The sequence below is a fragment of the Sprattus sprattus genome, assembly GCF_963457725.1.
Source record: "Sprattus sprattus genome assembly, chromosome: 13".
In the NCBI taxonomy this organism is placed as follows: Eukaryota; Metazoa; Chordata; class Actinopteri; order Clupeiformes; family Clupeidae; genus Sprattus; species Sprattus sprattus.
Genome location: NC_137911.1, coordinates 1,791,149 through 1,813,487, shown reverse-complemented (window position 1 = coordinate 1,813,487; position 22,339 = coordinate 1,791,149). Strand labels below are relative to the sequence as shown.

At 44.2% G+C, this 22,339-nt stretch overlaps 1 protein-coding gene across 2 annotated transcripts in view; it reads left to right on the top strand.

The window, feature by feature from the left end:
- The window catches only part of mocs1 (molybdenum cofactor synthesis 1), a 64,648-nt gene that overhangs the window by 33,087 nt on the left and 9,222 nt on the right, over positions 1-22,339 (top strand). The window contains exons 5-10 of one of the 2 annotated variants that reach the window (XM_080849901.1): positions 874-935; positions 1,172-1,283; positions 2,184-2,296; positions 5,381-5,491; positions 20,523-20,643; positions 21,649-21,696. In XM_080849901.1, the coding sequence (XP_080706027.1) occupies positions 874-935; positions 1,172-1,283; positions 2,184-2,296; positions 5,381-5,491; positions 20,523-20,643; positions 21,649-21,696 (567 nt within the window). Of the gene's footprint in view, positions 1-873; positions 936-1,171; positions 1,284-2,183; positions 2,297-5,380; positions 5,492-20,522; positions 20,644-21,648; positions 21,711-22,339 lie in introns of both variants that reach the window. The other variant, XM_080849902.1, reaches the window with a different exon arrangement.

Here is a 22,339-nt window from a genome sequence, read left to right as displayed (position 1 = left end):
CCCTGTTGGACTTTGTGTTCAGTGTGACTATAGTAGCTTTGTGTTCAGTGTGACTATAGTAGCGGTTCCCTGTTGGACTTTGTGTTCAGTGTGACTATAGTAGCTTTGTGTTCAGTGTGACTATAGTAGCGGTTCCCTGTTGGACTTTGTGTTCAGTGTGACTATAGTAGCGGTTCCCTGTTGGACTTTGTGTTCTATAGACCATAGTAGTGGTTCCCTGTTGGACCGTGGCCTGGTGCCACTGTTACCCTACTACCCTGCCTCAACCATTAATATCCCTTTCCTCCATCTGTCCTGTTGTGCTGTTTGCTCCTGCTGGCTTTGCACTGTGCTTAGGGTCCACTGTCATTAGGGTACACTGTGATTAGGGTCCACTGTCATTAGGGTACACTGTGATTAGGGCCCACTGTGATTAGGGCCCACTGTGATTAGGGCCCACTGTGATTAGGGCCTACTGTGATTAGGGTACACTGTAATTGATTAGGGCCTACTGTGATAAGGGTAGACTGTAATTGATTAGGGTCCACTGTGATTAGGGCCTACTGTGATTACTGTCATTAGGGTCCACTGTCATTAGGGCCCACTGTGATTAGGGTCCACTGTCATTAGGGCCCACTGTCATTAGGGTCCACTGTGATTAGTGTCCACTGTGATAACTGTCATAAGGGTCCACTGTCATTAGGGCCCACTGTCATTAGGGCCCACTGTGACAGGTGGACACAACATGTGTTATTGCTCTCTTCATGCAGCCCAGCTCCTATCAGTGATCATGTGCATGGAGGTCCTATAGATTTGGGATAAGACTGCAGTGTGCCCATTGGCATTGGCTGTTGCTTCTACATGTTTTAAAGTGCACATCACTCTTCTCCATAGGGTTCCACAAAGTCATGGAGGGCATCAATAAAGCCATTGAGACGGGATACAACCCAGTCAAGGTAATGGCCCGTCCTCTTCTGTTTAGGACGGAAAGAGCTGCGCTAAAAAGAGTAATGGTATAACTTGAGTTCAGTGGTGAAATGCTAATATATATATTTTAAAGTAACTGTGTATATGTAAAAAATATCTGGGTTGATTTTAAGTGCTATTTTTCCCCTCATGATCCATTAGTATCATTGAACTACTAAGATTACATTATTTATTTAAAGGCTCTGCATCAACCCTCTTGCTGCAGGTGAACTGTGTCGTGATGCGGGGGCTGAATGAGGAGGAGCTTCTAGACTTTGTGGCTCTGACAGAAAAGAAGCCCCTGGAGGTGCGGTTCATTGAGTACATGCCCTTTGACGGTGAGTCTCTTGGTGTGATGATGTCTCAACAGCTCCATTGAGTACATGCCCTTTGACGGTGAGTCTCTGTAGGCTAAGGGTGAATCTAGTCTAGTCATATTTCTAATCTTCAAGTGCATGTGGTGGAGCTACTTTGTTGCTAAATCATGCAAGCAGGATCAAAACATGCTGGGAACAAAGCCTTGAATTCCGACAACATACCGATTCAATCTTCCGCCTTCAAATAAACAGCCTGCTTCATCATCGTACTGCACATACTAAAGTAGGTAACAGCCAACAGACATGCCTGACAAACAAAAGTTGGCACTTGGTAGCTTGTTAACAAATTTATTTTGGCTATACATTTGATGACATTAATATATAATAAAACCATGTGATACAAATAGCTAAAAAATAAACAGGGCGACACTCAAGCGTGAAAATATCAAAAGGTTGGTATTCCTGGCAAAGGATTTTGAGGCAAATTGGCCATTTTGTTCAACTCCAAACCAAATTGCCCTTTTAAAAGTCTACCCAGATATGGCATCTTAGTGCCTCAAGACACAAGGGGAGAAATCCAACGAAAGGAGGAGCTGCCCTGCAAGTATTTCTTCACCAAGTATTTGGAGTGCCCTCGATTGACACGCCACAAACAAATTAAAACAAAACAAAACAAAAAGATTCTCATAGCATTCCCTGTAGCCATCCAGGCTATGCACTATGGAGTTCTGTGGTCTGAAACAGAACGCCTCTCAAATATAAAAAGCTTACACAGCATGACCTCACCAACAGTGAGGGTAAGGGTTAGTGGGTTTTCAATGCTTTTTAGGTAGTAGGCTTGCTAGTCTTAGACCAAAACGCCATAATACTGCTTTGAAGTACCTTTTGATGTCTGGTCATGTGCTTCTAATGCCTTTCCAGGGAACAGGTGGAACTTCAAGAAGATGGTGAGCTACCAAGAGATGTTGGACCACATCAAGCAGGAATGGCCAAACCTGGAGCGTGTGCTAGGTGCAGAGGCTGACACCGCCAAGGTCTGTCAGCTGCCACACATTTTTGTGGCTTGATAATGTTTGCGGAATAATGCACTTATAACAGCTATAAATGGAATACACGCTGGACTCTGGGAAACGAGTAATTAATTGTAAAAATATTGAATTGTTATTGTAAAATGACTGAATTGACTATGTTTGATTAACAAGAGTCCATCACAGTCCAAACCACCACAGGGGTAACACATCAGCACAGGTTCAAGTCTAATCATGGCCATGGCTGTCACATAATACTAACATACCGTATACAGACCTAACAAACATACATCCACACACTACACGTGACACTACTACACACACACTACACGTGATATTAAGACATCTGTGAACAATACATTTAAAATGTAGAAAAGTCATGTTTCAGCTAACAAAGGCATATGATTAACACACATACAAACTTGAATAAAGACAGAGTTTCATATTTCCCTATCCCAGTTCATATTCCAGAGCTAAACTTGTTGGTTTCGCTGCCTTATGGCTTAGTCCAATCCAGGAGAATGTTGAGTTTTTATGCTACATGTGTTTGACTGCAGGAGAAAGTTGAGTGTTTATGCTGCATGTGTTTGTGTATGCTGCATGTGTTTGTTTATGTTGCTGTTGTTTGACTGAAGGATGTCATGAATGCTCCACGTGGGCTTAGCCATCATGTGACCGAGGGCATTCTGATATCATTTGAAAAGTGAAAGTGCAAGTCCTCTCTATGGCAGAGGTGGTGTAGACACACACACTCTGAAATTCACCTCTGCATTTTACCCATCCAGGGAAGTGACACACACACAGTGAAGTGAGGTTACACACTAACCCGGAGCAGTGAGCTGCCATTGGCGGCGCCCGGGGAGCAGTGATCGGGGTTAGGTGCCTTGCTCAAGGGCACTTCAGCCGTGGATGTGGGCATGGGAGAGCAGTGGTGGTTTAAAAGCAGGGATTAAAAACGAAATATTTTTCATTTAGTTTCGTTCTGACCAGAACGTTCCAGTGTTCCTAGGCTTCTCTTCTAATTATTAATGGGTTAGAACCTTATAAAAGAACGGTTAATATTGCAAACCCCTTGTCTACTGTTCATTTAGACTATTTATGGCAAGTGGCGTGAGTAACTTTGAAAAGCAACATGAAGCCACTATACTAGCAGGGTTCCCACGGTACCTGGTGGAAACCATGGAAAACATGGATTTTTTTTTTTCATTTTCCAGGTTTGGAAAAGTCATGGAAACTGGGCAAAAGTGAACACTTACATGGAAATTGAAACAGTTGTCCTGGAAAATTTTATTGGATGATGTGAAAAATAGTACTATTGAGCACAGAATTAAGATGCGTTTATAAAAACCTTTACATGTGAACAGCTTTTACTGTTGATAGAAATGGATGATCCCATGTTGTAGATGGAGAGCATGCTCTTGGCATCCTTTCTGGTATATTGGATGTTGGAATTTGATGCAGGCAACCTGGTGAAATGGACTTTAAAAGTATAGTTTCGGATTGGTGGACTTCAGGAATATAGCCAAGAAACGTTACTCGCGATCTCAATAGAAGGGTCAAATACATACATTTCCCAGCCAACATGGGAGCCTTGACATCTACAGTGAAACATCTTACGCAAGTTAGGGTTATTGTTTTAACTGTGCGGTAAACCTGGGTTTATCAATGTTAGGTAGTAAGCAGTGCAATCTTCCTAACTAGCTGGCTGCAACTTGCTGATTTTTACCTTGCTTTTAAAATACTAGAACTATGTTTGATCCCCATATGCAGTTTTACTCATTGACTTTTCCTAAAACCGTGTTATTCACCACATTTAGGGGAGTTTGTATTGAATGTGGATTCATTAATGATGGTTAGCAAGCACATGCAGGTCTCAGCAGGGACGGGAGGAAGAGAGGGCCGTGGGAGCTGGGTTAGAAACGTGTCCCTAAGGGCCGTACACCAGCACACTGCTTTCTGAAGGCCGTACACCAGCACACTGGGGTGAGAGTAACGGGATCGGTGAAGGGAGAGAGAGACAGGGGATCGGTGGAGGGAGAGAGAGAGAGAGAGAGAGAGAGAGAGAGGTGATCGGTGGAGAGAGAGAGAGAAAGGCAGGGGATCTGTGTAGGGAGAGAGAGGGAGACTTCTAGCCAACTTCGAGCATAGGTCAACCTCACAGTTGATTGTTCATCTACAGCTTGTTGCATTATTTCATGCATGAATATTATAAAAAAGACATAATCTCTAAGCATTTACAATGTAGACTTGACTGACACATCTTTTAAATCAAGTAAGTAGTCAGGTGTCCTAGGGGGTTGTGTGTGTGAGGGAAGGGGAGCGCTTCAGGGGCCTATAGATCATCACTTTATATGGTACCTGGAAAATCAGGAGGTAGCATGGAATTTTTTTTCAAGGCAAGTGTGGGAACCCTGACTAGGCTCAAGCTAGGTCCTGGAATAAGGCTAGCAGCTAACCCATTTTCTGACGAAATTGCGGCCAATTGCAGAACACTTTTTAAGTTTGGCTGGTAGCACTAGGCCTAAGTTTCACACACTTTCAATATTTATCATTAGGAAAATGTAAGGGCATGTAACATTGGATGTAGCATCTTACCACTGTGAAGTTGCATAGGACCAGGAAGATATGGATCTGTTAGGCTACTCGCTAGTGTCAACAGTAGTTTCACTTCAGCCAGGCGGTCTGGGGAACATTGAGCGGGCAGGTAGCCAAGCCCATCACTTCCGGAATAAAACTTTATTTCAAGATTTATTTTAACAATAATTTTATTTCCACAATATTTCAAGAAAGGTTATTTGGAACGAAAAATAACGTTATTTATTGGTTATTTAAAATTGAAAATATTGTTTTCACTCCGGAACAGCTGAAATTGTTTTTGTTCCCGTTATCGAATACGTTCATCACAAAATTTCGTTCTTTACCGGTTTTCGTTTTCGTTTTCGTTCTTTGAACCGCTTCTAATCCCTGTTTAAAAGTACAAGTGTTACCTAGTCCAAATAATAATCATCAGGTTCAGGTTGGGCATTCATTTGCAGGGAGGTGATTAGGGACTCCCTCGGGTTTTTTCCAGTTGAGTTTCTCTTTTTACAGATCTACAAAGTTCCAGGCTTCCAGGGCCAAGTGGGTTTCATAACTTCTATGTCAGAACACTTCTGTGGCTCCTGCAACCGCCTACGCATCACAGCAGATGGCAACCTTAAGGTACACACACTCACACACACTCACACTCACACACACACAGTTTTATGCAAAAGTTTGGGCACCTCTCTGAGGTTACATGTTATTAGCTCTGTGTTTATAAGAACACATCATAGTAATATGTCATTCATTTCCTGGAGAAAGCGGGATAGTGGGATGTTTTTCAGACAAAAAATCTTAATGTATCAGTGTTGGTTATAGGAAATACAATGTAGGCACCCTTTTAAATGTGTTGATTTAAATACCTGTAGTCACTTAATGCTGATTGATTGAAACACAAAATAAGTTTGATAAGACGATTAAACCTTAAACTGCAAATAAAGTTGCAACCAATCCTAAAAAAGCTTGTCAATATGAATAAGGAGAGGGATCTAAAAAAGGTTTAAGGTGTCTCCACAGTCAGAAATGTAGTAAGAAAAATGGAAAGCCACAGGAACAGTCCTTGTGAAGGAAAGATGTGGGAGGCCAAGAAAAATATCTGAAAGACAAAGATGAAGAATAGTCACAGACAAACCACATATCACCTCTAAAGAGCTCCAGGTACATCTTTCTGCTGATGGTGTCATTGTACATCGTTCCACAGTCCAGCGCACTTTGCACAAGGACATCTCAATGGAAGGTTAATGCATAAAAAGCTGTTTCTGCATACTCACCACAAGCAGAGTCGCTTGAGGTATGCAAAGGCTCATCTGGACAAGCCATAATCATTTTGGAATAAAGTGCTGTGGACAGAGGAAACTAAAACAATTATTTGGACACAACCATAAGCACTTTGCATCAACTTGCTGCCCACTGTCAAATGTCAGGGTCCATCATGCTATGGGGCTGTGTGGCTAGCACAGGTACTGAAAAACTTGTCAAAGTTGAAGGTCACATTGATTCCACCCAGTATTAGCAGATTCTTGGGAACAATGTAAGCTGAAGTTACGCCGGGGTTGGTTGTTTCAGCAGTACAATGATCCAAAGCATTGTTCGAAATGTACCTAGTAGTTCATTCAGAGCCAGGGTTAGACCTCCGCTTCACGTCGTGCCTGACAACTCCCCTTACCTGTTCTAAAATCAGAGCAAACCAAGGCCTCTTGGGGCTTATTGCCTAATTTTAGAATGGCCATCTCATGTGCCATGTTTAGAATGATCTGAAGCGGGCTGTCCACACTCAGCAGCCATCATACCAACTGGAGACATTTTGTAAGGAGGAATGGTCAAAAACACCTTTTTTAATTTATAGACTTATCAGTGGCTTTAAGAAGCGTCTACAGGCTGTTATTTACCAAATATTGATGTGATTATTCCACTGGGGTGCCCACATTTTTGCACATATCTGTTATTGTTATGATGCACACTGCACTGTTTCTGTTTTCCCATAAAGTATACATTATGTCCAAATGACATGGCTGCTTTGAAAGAATAATGATAATTATATAAGTGGTGCCCAAACCTATACATATACATCAGTGATGCGCGGGCACGTGTCTAAATGACCCGCAACCGCCAGGCGTTTTCGACTAACTCGACCGCAACTCGACCTCAAATATGAATTATTAGAATGTTGTACCCGCCCCGCTTACCGACCCGCTTATTATTATTAAAAAAAAAAAAAAAAAACAGTTGTTTATGCTGTTGTTTAGCTAGCGGTATTTGGTTATGCAAAACCCAGTAGGCCTACAGATATCTCATTAAACGTGTACAATGACGTTAAATGCTCAGCTGTTTGGCGTGGAGAACCAGCATTATTAGTTTAGCCTATGCCTATTGTTTTCATCCCGCAGCTTTCATGCAAAAGTTAATAAGGATTTCCGTCAAAGTGGATGCTCTGTTGAAACCCTCCCAAACACAAAGGCAGGAATAACATATTTCAAAAAACTTTATTCACGTCAAACAGGTAGGCCTTACCTAGGCTATAATGTGCATTCGTGCAAATACAAAATGGGCTACACAAAATGAAAACTGAAGATAGCCTATATGATAAGCCTAACCTGGGCTGAAACAATTCGATTCGACTGTGAAGGCTTACCGGTGCCGCATTTGTGACGGGCCATGTTGGTCGTGCCAACTTTGTGGCTGTCGAACTTGTACAGTGTATCGCACAAAGTGCACATAAAGTAGCCGGCACTAATGTCATCTTTATCAATCACCTCTGCAAATGTTTCCCAGACTTTGCTCTTTCGATTGTCATGTTTTTTGAGTTCCCACTCTCCTTTCTTTAATTTCTCCCTAACCGACTCCATCTCCTTTACTGCCTACATCAACTGGCGCGAAGAAGGGACACGACCTCTCCAAGTGCTTGCCACGCGCAAGGTCGTGTCCCTTTTTCGCGCCAGTTGTCATGCAGTCAATGATGTCTAATTTGTCTTTTATAAAATGTATGTTTACAATATAATTAAATACAAACGTTTCGTCGGGAGTTTTTTTTATTTATTTATTTATTTTCACCGGCTCAACCGAATGCGACCCGAATATAATTAAAAATATACCGGGTGACCGCTCATTTTGGATCAGCCAAATCACTGATATACATACAGATAGACAAATTGTGTTCTTTTTTTGTGTTTAAAGTTACTTTACTGTTACTTTACTGTGTTTAATATGGATGTGCATCTCATCACTGAGGACGATGCGATACACATCTCGATGCACTGCCAACGATCCGATACATTCAAGATACATAAAAGCAGCTACTAATGCGATACGATACGATTCACCCCTATTGCGATGCAGTGCGATTCGACACGATGCGATTCAACGAGATGCGATGCAAAATAATATAATTCTATGCAATTTAATATGGTACATAATGATTCATTTATTTGTCATACAACAAATCATTAACAAGGTCTCTGACAAAGTATAACATGTACCTATGTGTGTATGTGTGTGTGTTAGTGGTCTCTGAATGTAATTTTTTTTTTAACTATACCTGCCAGTCACAACACAGTTTTCTCCATCCTAAACCAGTGGATCAACTGCCTCACACACTAAATTTAACTAATTTGTCCTATTTTAAGGTTTTTCTTTAGGAATATGAGTTGATCCACATGATCAGGATGAAACAAAGCAAACCGTGCTGTGCTGTAACTATGTCACCAGTTGTGCTGAACACTCTTTCAGAGGGAACACTTGTTGCTGGGATGGACAGGTTGCTCTTTGCCAAGGCTGAAAGCATTGTTTTATAACTTTTGGCACAGTTCCTATCAGAACAAACCTCTCTCTTCCTTTTTGTGTGGGCTCCTGTCAAATTCTGTTTCATCTGCCTGGCCCTGACAAAAATCAGTATAATGGAGACTAGCTGCTAGATTTCCTTTTCCAATTTAAGGATGATACAGGTAAATTCAAGTAACAAATAGAGAGTTTAGCTACGGTATATGGAGTATAATCCTACCTCTTCCTCTATCATCACCGCCTCTGCTATTATCTTAATGAATATCTTGTCTTGGTGCCGTGGTCTTCCAAGAAGGTCAGGTTTTTTGAAACGTGGATCAATCGCCAGAGTTGTGTCTGAACTCGTTCATAATGTTGGTGAACGTGAACTGAATGTAGGCTACTGTATTACTGCCTGATGAACGATACTGTGAACGTGTTCATTCTGGTGACTCTGAACGGCACGTTCACTCTTTTTAATTTCGTTCAATAAGGTAACAGATTTCTGGAGACTTCCAGTCAAAAAACACGGTATTGCAGGCAGAGAGAGATCTTAGAAAATTATAGACTTCACGAGAATCGGCCATTGACAGCAGTGGAGGTGAGAGCGCGCTTAAGAAACAGTTAGAGAGGAAGAATCTATCTAAATATAAAATTATTGGTCTTATATTCGGATTATACCGATGCAAAAATGTTAGAAACGATGCATCGCGATTCATTCCACATTGTATCCGGTGCACACTTTTTTGATCCGGGCCATCGCATCGTGAGCTTTTATGCCGGTGCATCGATGCGAACCGGTGAATCTTCCCATCCCTAGTGTTTAAAGTTACTTTGATGTAACGCCGTCTTCACAGATATAGTAACTTTAATCAGGGAAAGCAATGAAAGTCAGATCTAGTCTCTGTGTGGCCATATCAGTGAAAGAGGTTGTTAGGTCACTGTTTCTTTTCAAGATATAATAATTAAAAAAAAATGAACCGCCAACAAATCAACAACTTTTAAAACTGCGCTCACTCCAAATGCCACCCTTTGCGAAATCATGTGAAAGGGGAAGAACAGCCACGGTAATCTGTCCAGGGAGATACCAGGGCACATTTTTAAATAGTTTAAATCATTTATCAAACACCCTGCGTGTATCATGATAATAACGGTTTTAATTCGGGTAAAAATCTATTCTAATGCTATAGTATCTTTACATGTATTTTGTCAGACATATGTGCAGCGTTGTGCAGTGTTCTGGTGTCTGTGTTAAGCCTATCATAAGTAGGGATGGGTATCGTTTGGGTTTTTTACGATACCGGTACATAACCGATACTTTTAAAACGATACCGGTGTATCGGTAATACTTTTGCAGAAATATGAGCATGTTTGCCTTCAGAGTAAAAAAAATATTAATTAGTTTGCATTTATTTAAACCCACTGGTTTCGTGAATGTGTACTGCCCCTTTAAGAGTTTAGCTTCAGAGCCTCTTGAGTTTGTTGTTGCATATGCTGCACGTCGCGTTGTTTGAATCTTTTTGTGCGAAATACAGCCACACTTTTGATCGTTTACCTTTCGACATTGATGGCTAGCTCTGTTTGTGCTTGCTCTGTGCAAGGCTGCCTGCTCTTCGCTGTCAGACTGTTGCAATGTTATTGTAGCGTCCGAGTGCTCTCTTAAGAACTCACATTGAGAAGGAATATCTTTGGATGAGACGGTAGCTCTCCGTTTAATAAAGCGTATCCGACTTCTGCTTAGAACAACCACACTTATCTTGAAACCAAAACCACACGCAAGTCAACCCATTACCATGGCAACTACTCAACACAAATCTCGTTTCCACTAGTCCCATACGGAATGCAGCGTGAGCGACACAGGCGAGAGTCTACATTGGGAGATGGAGCAGTTTTATATGTGCCCCACGAAATCTGTTAGCAACACAAAAAAGTATACAGATCGTACTCAGAAAGATCTACGCCACTAACGTTACATCTCGTTAGCTATCGCTAGTTTTGTTAAATTATAAAAATTTAAATTAAAAAATAAATAAATAAATAAAAATAAATCTGCTCAGGCACCGAAAGGAAGCACCGAAATCTGCGTTGCATTTCGGTCCGGGTAGGTATCGGTTGTATGGAACCGGTGCCGTATTGGTACCGGTTCTCGGTTCCCAACCCTAATCATAAGCATTATAATAGTATACACTAATGACTAACCACAACAGGAGTAAAACATATTTTTGCGTTTGTATGTTTACATCACTGCCTGCAATATAGTCAACGTGTAGGTCTATGTTTTACTAAACTCCCAACATTGAGGTATGTAGCCTAATATAGTTAACGCAACTCTGAGCATGATATGTAATTTACTAGGGGTGTGACGAGACACTCAGCTCACGAGACGAGATGAGACACGAGATTGGGTTCACGAGATCGAGACGAGACGAGATTTTTAAGAAAACGAAATTACAAATTATATGAATGGACAACAGACTTTTCTTTAACTGAGTTGCACATGGATTTATAACTCCTTACATGCATGATGTAAGCGTTAACTTTTGAGGAATTTCTTCCTTTTAATGAACTTCTTCCTCTACAAATTGAAACTAAAATAAAATGTTATAAAAGTTGAAATAAAATAAATAAAATTATATATTTCTCCTTTTTTCAAGTGCAAACAATATGTGCAAGACAAAAAGTTATTCTCTGTCAATACAGACTGCAAATAGTGCAAACAGAGCCTCACCAAGTATGTCACTGACAAGTAGGCCTATGTCAGTTCTTCCTCTTCAAATTGAAACTAAAATAAAATGTTATAAAAGTTAAAATGAAATAAATGAAATTATATATTTCTCCTTTTTTCAAATGCAAACAATATGTGCAAAACAAAAAGTTCTTCTCTGTCATCAAAACAGAGTGCAAATAGTGCAAACAGAGCCTGACCAAGTATGTCACTGACAACTACACAGCCAGGTTCTTTTTTAAGAATATTAGCATGTCCACACGGCCACGTCCATATTACGTGCATTGTAAGTAACAATAGCGATGTCGTGGTTGGGTTTTTTAAGTTCCCAGTCAGTAACAGCTGTCTGTAAAACTTCAGCTATGTTTGCCCCCGTGTGGTCCTCGAAAAGTGGGCGAGTCTGTAGTACAACATTTTCCATTTTCCAGTCATTGTTGATTGTGTGGGCTGTAATTGTGATGTAGCTTTGTGTACTTCTCGATGTCCAACCGTCTGTCGTTATGGCGATGCTTACTGCGTCTTGCAGGATCTGCACTATCTTGCTCTTTGACTCTTCATAGAGTTTCGGGATCACTGTACGAGTAAAATGCGTGCGTGATGGGATGGTGTATTTGGGTTCTATTGTGGAGGAGCCGCCGAAATCCTTAATTTTCTACCACAGAAAACGAAAGTTACGTATGTAACTACGGTTCTATGAATCACTGGATGACCGCTAGACGGTGCTTTCAGCACTGGATGTTCCATCTCGCGCACGCGCAGGTCGAGTGTATACCAACATAGTCACGTCGTGACCCCGATGACCCCCGGAGAGTCTATATCTTCCGGTCGGCTCAGGGAATCTGTTCCTTCACAATCTTCTCGCGAGAGCACGAGGATTCTGAGTGACGGAACGGTCTAGTGGTCATCCAGTGATTCATAGAACCGTAGTTACATACGTAACTTTCGTTCTATTTCATCCTTACTGACCGCTAGACGGTGCTTTCAGCACTGGATGACGTATACCAACAAAGTCACGAAGAACTCTATCACTTGCCTTACTGAGAGGAAGCAGCAGAGTCACGCAACAGGACCACAGCCAACGGCTGGGGAGTGGCAACATACACCCGGTAGAACCTGGAGAAGGTACTAGGTGATGTACATGACGCTGCCTCGCAGACATCTTCCAGGGGAATGCCCCGCGAGGCTGCCAGGATGTCGAGACAGCTCTGGTGGAGTGGCACCTCACCCCGGATAGCAGGGGGTGCCCACTTCCCCTTTGTATAGATGACAGGATCACAGCCAACAGCTGAGGAGTGGCAACATTCACCCGGTAGAACCTTGAGAAGGTACTAGGTGATGTACTTGACGCTGCCTCACAGACATCTTCCAGGGGAATGCCCCGCGAGGCTGCCCAGGATGTCGAGTGGCACCTCACACCGGATGGCAGGGGGTGCCCACTTCCTTTATACGCCTGGGTGATGGCCTCCACCACCCAGTGGGACAGTCGCTGCTTGGAAAGCAGAGCCCCTCCTAGGGTCACCATAGCAGAGGAAGCTGACTCGACCGCCGAATACCTGCGGTCGCAGTCACCTATACCCTCAGGGCACAGTAATTTCAACCTGTCTTCCCACTCAGGGGGAATAAGTTGCGGCAGGTGGATAGGTGGATTGAGGTTGACTGTGTAACCTTCAGAAGAAACTGAATTCGGCCACAGGGTACCCCCTGGGCCATCCAGGCTCCACCTAACAGGGGCCGCTCATGGACAGTGCATGGAGCTTCCCAACGTGCCATCTTGTTAGAGACCCACTTTAGCTCTGCCTGAGACAGGGGTTCAAAAGAGACAACACAAGGCCTAAAGCACAAGGTGCAGATCCCACGCTGGGGCGCACCGTGCTTGTGGGGGGCGCAGCCGTAACGCGCCCCTCAGAAAAAAGGGGACACCAACCTGTGGCTCCCCACCGTGTCATTATCCACCAGAGCATGTCGGGAGGATAGCTGCCACATACACCCCCAGGGTAGCCGGGGACCGGCCCCCATCCAGGAGTGAGTGGAGGAACTCTAAGGCGCTCGGGACCATGCAAGCACGGGGCCCTCGCCATGCGGCAAACAGCTGCCACCTGTCCTCATACTGCGCCCGGGTAGAGGATGCCCGGGCATTCAGTATGATATTACGGACAACGTCCGAACATCCGTCAGCAGTGGGTTGGGCCCTGCGGCGGCCAGGCCAACAGTTGCAACCGATGAGGGTCGGGATGCCATATCCGACCCTGTAACTGAGACAGGAGATCCTTCCTGTCGGGGAGGCGCAGCGGCACCCCGCTGCAGCCTACACAGAAGTGGGAACCACGTCCTCCCTGGCCAGAAGGGGCTACCAGCAGCAGTCTGTGGCCCTGCTGGAGAACTCTCTGTAGAGTTGGAAAAATCAACGGGATTGGCGGAACACAACTCCCTGGTGATTGATATGGGAGACGGTCGAAACCTTGTCTGACGAGCACGTGTCGGCCTTCCAAGAAGGGCAGAAGCCAGCAATGCCCTGTGCACAGCCCGCAGCCCCAGAACATCAACAAGGTGACACCCTGGGTCTCCTGTACCGGTGCTGCTCGGCGTCCAGATAAACTGTGAAGCCCCCACTGGAGGGGCGTAGCGACAGCAGGCCCAGAGGGACCACAGTAGCAGCTGCTGTCAGCTTCCCTAGAAGGCGCAGAATTCCGCGTAATGCAACTGCCTGCCTTCCTGAATGGGGAAGAAGGTGTAGGCCGTTGTACAATCGCCGTGGCGATGGACAAGCCCTCATGGCGACTGAATCGAGAGTCACCCTGAGAAGAGTGTGAAGAGGAGATGCAGCGTGTCCAGGGCCATCTGAGACCAGGACGGGGCACAAGGGGCCAGTCACCCAGGTACGGCAAGATTGTCATGCCCTGCGACTGTAGGGGTGAGAGGGCTGCCACCACACACCTGATGAAGGCACGTGGGGAAGGGAGAGGCCAACTGGGAGCACCCTGACTGAAAGTGATGTCCCTGAAGCGCAACCGCAGAACTGTCTGTGGTGTGGTGCTATGGGCACATGAAGTAGGCATCCTTGAGGTCTACTGACGTAAACCACTCCCCCCTGGTTATTGTACGCAGAACCTCTCGCCATGCTCAGCATGCGGAACCTCAAGACCTTCGGGAACCTGTTGAGGCCCCTCAGGTCGAGGATGGGACGGAGTCCGCCATCTTTCTTTGATACTAGAAAGTAGGTTGAGTAGAACCCCCCGGGTTGTGTCAGGGGGTCTACTGGCTCGATGGCACCCCTGTCCGGAAGGGTGGACAGCTTGGTTGCATCGCTGGGCCGGGGTATTTATATTTACAGTCAGTCATTTAGCAGGCGCCTTTATCCAAAGCGACCTACAATGTACACACATTTCCACATTTACACTGATGGCACACTGCACATCAGGAGCAATCAGGGGTCCAGTGTCTGTTGAAGGGCGCTTCGACAGGGAATCGACTAGCAACCTCTTGTCAGCTGTTCAGGTGACAGACCCAACAGCTGCTCTGCCCCAGCCAATCTAGCCGCCCTCACTGCCTGCCACTGTAGCTGCAATTCATGCAGGGGTTGTCTGAAACCCTGCCCTCAGGTGCTCGACACAGAGACAAGAGGGGCATCGCTCATGGCCACCCTCCACCTGCAGAGGGCCATGCAGGCCGCACAAGAGTGGTTGCCCACCATGCCTGCAACCCACGCACCACTGAGAGAGAACGGTAGTAGTTAGCCTCAGTAGTGGATAATGGTCCCAACATAATGGGGACAATCAGAATAGACTAGGTGCCGGGAGAGGAAGGCAGGAACCGCTGCCTCCACCGACAATATTCACAGGCCAGCAGTTACAAACCACACCTGTGCTGGGAGCGGGGAGCGAGAGCACTACCTTCACCAGGAGAGGTTGGATGGCCACACACAACGAATTATACGGTGCAGAGCAGATGCCTGGAGAGGGAGGCAGGAACCGCTGCCATCACCGACAAATACCTGCAGGCCAACTACAGACCACACCTGCTTGGAGCGGGGGGCGAGAGCACTACCCTCACCAGGAGAGGGGAATAGCCAACTCAATGGGTTAACCAGCATAAATATAGAATAGATATAGATGCAGAATAGATGCCGGGAGAGGGAGGCAGGAACCGCTGCCGTCACCGACAAATATTTTATGAATCACACCTGAGCTGGGAGCGAGGAGCGAAAGCACTACCTTCACCAGAAAAGGGGAATCGCCACACTTAATGGGGCTATGAGCAGAATCTATGCCAGGAGAGGGAAGCAGGGACTACTCACCGTCACCGACAAATATTTTATAAATCACACCTGAGCTGGGAGCGGGGAGCGAAAGCACTACCTTCACCAGAAAAGGGGAATCGCCACACTTAATGGGGCTATGCCCAGAATCTATGCCAGGAGAGGGAAGCAGGGACTACTCACCGTCACCGACAAATATTCTATAACTCACACCTGAGCTGGGAGCGGGGAGCGAAAGCACTACCTTCACCAGAAAAGGGGAATCGCCACACTTAATGGGGCTATGTGCAGAATCTATGCCAGGAGAGGGAAGCAGGGACTACTCACCGTCACCGACAAATATTCTATAAATCACCCTTGAGCTGGGAGCGGGGAGCGAAAGCACTACCTTCACCAGAAAGGGAAATCGCCACACTTAATGGGGATATGCGCATAATCTATGCCAGGAGAGGGAAGCAGGAACCGCTGCCTTCACCGACAAAATATCTGCAGGCCAACTGCACACCACACCTGTGCTGGGAGCGGGGAGCGAGAGCACTACCTTCACCAGGAGAGGGTGGATAGCCACGCACAACGAGCTACTCAGTGTAGACTAGATGCCGGGGGAGGGAGGCAGGAACCCGCCCTCACCGACAGATATTAAAGATCAACAGTCAACCACAATGTGCTGGGAGCGGGGAGCGAAAGCACTACCTTCACCAGAAGAGGGGAATGGCCACACTTAACAGGGCTATAGCGCAGAATAGATGCCAGGAGAGGGAAGCAGGAACCGCTGCCTTCACCGACAAAATATCTGCAGGCCAACAACTACAAATACATGCATAACATGGTATGAGCTGAATGAACGTTGGTGGTGGGTCGAAGGGGCCGTTTGGCACCTAGGCCAGACTACTCTGTAAAGTGTCTTCAAGTATTTAAAGAAGCACTATATAATTAAATTGATCGGCTGGTTGATACAGACCACACCTGTGTTGGGAGCGGGGAGTGAGCACACTGCCTTCACCAGGAGAGGGTGGATGGCCACAACAATGAACTGAAACAACAGTAACACTGGGCTTTCCCACAATATTGCAGGGAGAACTTATTTTAATGAATCTGACTCAATTCAATTGAGGATTCAATTTAGTGCCATGGCGCCGGAGGCGGGATGCGAACCCGGGTCGCTGGCGTGGTAAACCAGCTGCTTTTCAAGTGGGCTATAGCATCACTGGAGAAATTGATAACTGTAGTCAGATAGGTGTAATTAATTAAGGTGTAATTCGGCTAGCGGAATTGCAATGCGTTTCCTCTGAGCACTGGAAGAAGAAGCGAAGCGCGTCCTTCCAGCGGCTATGGGTGTGGGACAACCACTATGACAATAAACGTAACAATCGCAGTAATACAACCATTTAGTATGGACGGTGGGAGAGGGGGCGGAACGCAAGCCTTCACCAATTACCAAACAGACCAGTGATTTGAAAATTTCACATTGGAGCGCCGGAGACGGGATGCGAACCCTGGTCGCTTGTGTAGTAACCGCTTTTTTCCCAGTGAGCTAAGTCAGCTCTGTGGGTTTTAGATATGAATTAGCAAGCATTAGCTGGTTAGGCAACGTAATTTAACTGCCTAGGTGGTGGGAAGGGGCGAATACGCTACCTAAACCACAGCATAATTAATTACGGCCTCGCATACCTCTCGGCACGCGCAGGCGATGCCGATAGTTGCAACCAGCAATAAATTGAGAAAAGACAAAAGTACTTATCCAATACGATCGGTGCGGCCTCTGGAGGGCGAGAATGCTCACAGCTCCGACTATGTCGCAAGGCCACCGGCACCGAACAGGATTAAGCACTTAATTCAAGCTTTGGTTTCCTTACACACAACTACCTGCGAGCGAGAAGATGAAAAGGAACAGATTCCCTGACCCGACCGGAAGATATAGACTCTCCGGGGGTCATCGGGGTCACGACGTGACTATGTTGGTATACACTCGACCTGCGCGTGCGCGAGATGGAACATCCAGTGTTGAAAGCACCGTCTAGCGGTCAGTAAGGATGAAATAGAATGGCCTCATATCTGCTGCAATGAAAACACCTATGTCTCTGGTGCTTGACTGTGGAAGTTGAGGTCCGAATGTGTTTTTCAGCGTTGTCTGGTTTGCAGGTGCAGGTGTTGATTTGTGGTGGTGCTGTAAATGTCTCTGCATTGTGCTCGTATTAGCCGCGCTGTACGGCATTGTTTGCATACAGTGTTTGCATATTGTCCGTGTCTTATCAATCACTCTCTTCTTGCCATCAATAATTTCTGCCGGGAACCCAAAATGCTGCCAAACAAACGATTTTTCCGACGTCATTTTGGCTGCTTGCTGGATCACGATTTGAAGTGGCGGGGGCATAACAACAAAACCTGTGGCTGCTAGCTGGATAACAAATCTTGCAAGACCGATTTTATAGCGATGAGTAATCTCGCCAAATTACATATCGGGAGATCTCGTCACACCCCTATAATTTACTATATAATAGTTTTAGCAACATTATTTTATATGATTCAAAATCGCTGTGCAGAGTTGATGCTAGTAGCCCAAAATATTTACTTTCAATTAATTTACTTAATTTCATTTCAGAGCAAAATATGACATGTGTTTTACTCCCTATAAGTAAGTCAGCAGCTAGTCAAATGAATAAAACGTACTCATCACAAATATCCTCAGCGGAGTCAAGAGAAGCTCAAAGTGGATACGCTGTCTTTGGTTGTCCTCCTCGCTCTCCAGAGCAAGTTCCTCCTTGATCTGGTGAGAATCCTAAGCAGCAACGATGCGTAGCGGCATCTTGTATCTCCTCAGTCAGTATGAAAACAAACCAGCATGCGGACTTGACTGTACTGGTGAAATGGAGCTGTTTCTCAGGTTTTCTTGCCACGTCATGACCCAGTCACCAATTTACCATTCCCTTAGCATATAAATAGCCCTCATTAGCTAATTGGTGGGTCATTCGAACTGTATGTATTTGAAAAGTAGAGGATTCAAGGTTTCTGGGGTTATTGTTATGCCTCTAGGACAAAACCTCACACAGCTTTTTAGGCATATTGACAATTTCCCACAAGACCACAATATTCCTCAAGGGTCCATGCAACCCTCCAGGGCTAACGGATGCTTCCCTATTTACGCAGCTCCCTAATTAAGCCCCTCCCTATTTACGCACCTCCCTCTGCATCTGCATAGGCTACACCATAAACCATCACTCATCATTCCCAGTGTATTATCTGCATAAGCTACACCATAAACCATCACTCATTTCCAGTGTATTATTGGATACATCTGCATAAGCTACACCATAAACCACTCATTCCCAGTTAGGGATGAGAACCGATAAGATTTTAACGATTCCGGTTCCTTATCGATTCCTGCTTATCGAACCGATTCCTTATCGATTCTCTTAACGATTCTTATAATTTGGTAAGGGGCGAAAAAAGAGCACAAACGGGTTTTTTACATTAATGTTCTTTTATATAAATTTCTAGAATGTTTACATACACATTTAAATAAAACTTACATAACTTAAATAAAATGTGTTCTGTTTAATATAAACGTTCTTACAAATAACAGAAGACGTACTAACTGCAGCCTGTAACGATGACAGACTAGCAGCCTTCGAGCCCGTCTGATTTAGAACCTCATCATCAGCTTAATTGGATGGAAATGGAGATTATTTATAGAGCGAACGCTGGTTTGCACAATGAAAAAAATGGCACTAACAAAATTGCTGAATTTTCTGATCTGACATACAGCCCTTGTTATTGACCGTAAAGGACTGTATATTTTCTTGTAGGTTGCTTGGTTGTATTGCTAACAGCGAACTATTATGCTAAACGCTTCTAATAGCAATGTAGAGTCCACTACAAACACAATAACGTACTGAAACATAATTACTTGTATCATGTACAAACTAGGCACTCAGTATATTTAACACTTAGCTATTGCTGCCACTGAATTGGCTACGAGAAACTTATCCATATCGAACTGTCAAACTGAGGGAGCTGCACGCGTTGCTTGCTTATTAACGGAGTCTTTTGTACAGCTAACCCTACCCTAGGACCAACAGAGGGGAGGCAAGCACTGCCCCTGCCTCTAGCCAATGGTTGAATATAGAAGATTATACAGTTAAGCTAGCCTAGTTATGTAAGTTATATATAATATATGACAATGTCCAACATCGCCCATTCTGTTAAGCAATTCAATGCTAAGTTTAGTTATGGTTAACACGAAAACGCAAACGTTTGCTGATAACACACGAGTAACACCGTTATGACTTATGATAAAACATTTTGAGGAGTTTACCTTGGCAAGTAAGGGATGAAGCGCTGACGTTAGTTGAGCTGCTGCTGGCATCGAAAACATGACATTCTTGTAATTTTATACCATGTGTGCTCAAGTGCTTATTCATGGTAGATGTACTTCCTCCCTTTGAGGAAATACATTTTTTTACAGAGGTTACAAGTGACCGTGTTCGCATCCATTCGGGTGAAATAAAGCCACACTTTAGATCGCTTGTGTCGAGTTGCCATTTCTGCTGCGTTCTGACTTTATTATAAGAGTTTGCGCATGCGCAAACGGCACAGAGACCCGTTAACAGACCCGGTTATGAATTTGGCTAACGATTCCAAAGATTCGGCTCATTGGGAACCGGTTCTCAACAAGACCCGGTTCTCGGTTCCCATCCCTATTCCCAGTGTATTATTGGACACATTCTTCTTCTTACGAAGCCCAGGAATCTCCATCACTTCCAATGACTGTAAACAATTCTTTTTTATTCTTTTTTATTCTTGTTTTAATTTCCAAACTATACTAATTTAATAGCTGCAGTATCCATTGTTCCATGAACCATCTTCTATAAAAAGTTAACTGGATTTTCACGCTCCGCTCATGTTGTTGTGTTAAGGTGTGTTTGTTTGGGAACTCTGAGGTCTCCCTGAGAGACAGCCTTCGCTCTGGAGCTACTGATGAGGAGTTGCTGCAGATCATTTCAGCTGCTGTCGGCCGGAAGAAGAAGCAACATGCAGGTACTTCAATCTCTGAACCTGCCAATGATCTTAATGCATATGCCTTGTTTTTTTCAAAGTAATTGATTTTGTAACATTCAAACATAAACTTGTATTATTAAGCGTAACCGATTCTACTACCGATTCTACTATTAAAACACCGTTTTGCTTTAATGACTTGCGTCAGCAAGACACTGGCATCGCATTGCGGAAATCATAGGGCCCTGCTGCTATTTTTTTTTTTTTATAATTCTGGAGCCACAGTAAGATTTCGCTCAAACCTCAAAGGTTCCAATAAACTGTGTATTCTTAGTTGCAATTCATTGCACTTTGTTACCCTTCCTATCTGCAAATTATTTTGCCACTTGACTTAACTTTTCGTGTAGTACACTGTTTTCCAAGTAGCCTACCAGTAGGTTTGCTTTACATTGAAACTATTATTCATTATAACTGTTATTCATTGAAACTATTATTTATTGAAACTATTATTCATTGAAACTATTATTTATTGAAACTGTTATTCATTGCTATTTGATGTGCTGCTTGTTACTTGCTTCTTCCTCTCCCCTTTCTTACTCCTCCCCCTTTGTTCCGTTGTCATACCGCCTCCCTTTCATGACTTCATGCACTGAGCTGAATGTTAGAGAGGCTTTCTCTTCATGACTTCCTGCACTGAGCTGAATGTTAGAGAGGCTTTCTCTCATTGACTTCATGCACTGAGCTGAATGTCAGAGAGGCTTTCTCTCATTGACTTCATGCACTGAGCTGAATGTCAGAGAGGCTTTCTCTCATTGACTTCATGCACTGAGCTGAATGTTAGAGAGGCTTTCTCTCATTGACTTCCTGCACTGAGCTGAATGTCAGAGAGGCTTTCTCTTCATGACTTCATGCACTGAGCTGAATGTTAGAGAGGCTTCCTCTGAGTTAGCATTCTCTCCATGCATTAGCACTCATTTTCATATCTTCATGACCTGTTGCCTTGCTGTGTATAGATGGTATCACTGTATCCTCTCTTCTCTCCTTCAGGCATGTTCAGTATCTCTCAGATGAAGAACAGACCCATGATCCTCATTGGTGGGTGACTCTAGGTAACTCCCTGCCTCCTGTTGGTTGTCGTGTACACCACTGTTCAAAAGTTTGGAATCACACAGGAAACCTCAAATCATTAGAATTTTGAGAACCCTAGAAATAATGATCTTTTGCTTTCAACCAGGAGTCCTCCATTTGCAGTAATTACAAACTTTGCAGCGTTATAATAGGTCTTACACAACTAAGAGCAGTGCTTTGGAGCATAGTCTGGTTGTAGAAGGAAATTAGCAGACGGTATGGCATAGCATGGAGTTATTGTAACATGTAGTTAAAGCCTTCCTTGTAAAAGATGTATTTTACTTTGTACAAATGTCTTACTTAACATCATCACATTTCTTCTACAGCACTTTTTTTTTTAAATCAGTGATCTAAACGCCTCATCTTTTATTTATCAGTCCAGATACGTTTTCCACCCGGTATCTGTTTTCTTTAGACTTTTGCCAGTCTCAAATGTAACTTTTCTTAGAACCTCCGTATAGAAGGCCTCAATTCCAGGACTTCTACATGATATAAGATAAGACAGGTGCTATTAAATAAAGCTAAGGATCTTTGAGTTATCTGAGGTTTTTTATCCTACTGCACAGTTGTGCACTGGAGTCTCCCACTTCTCTTTCTGTTCTGGTTAGAA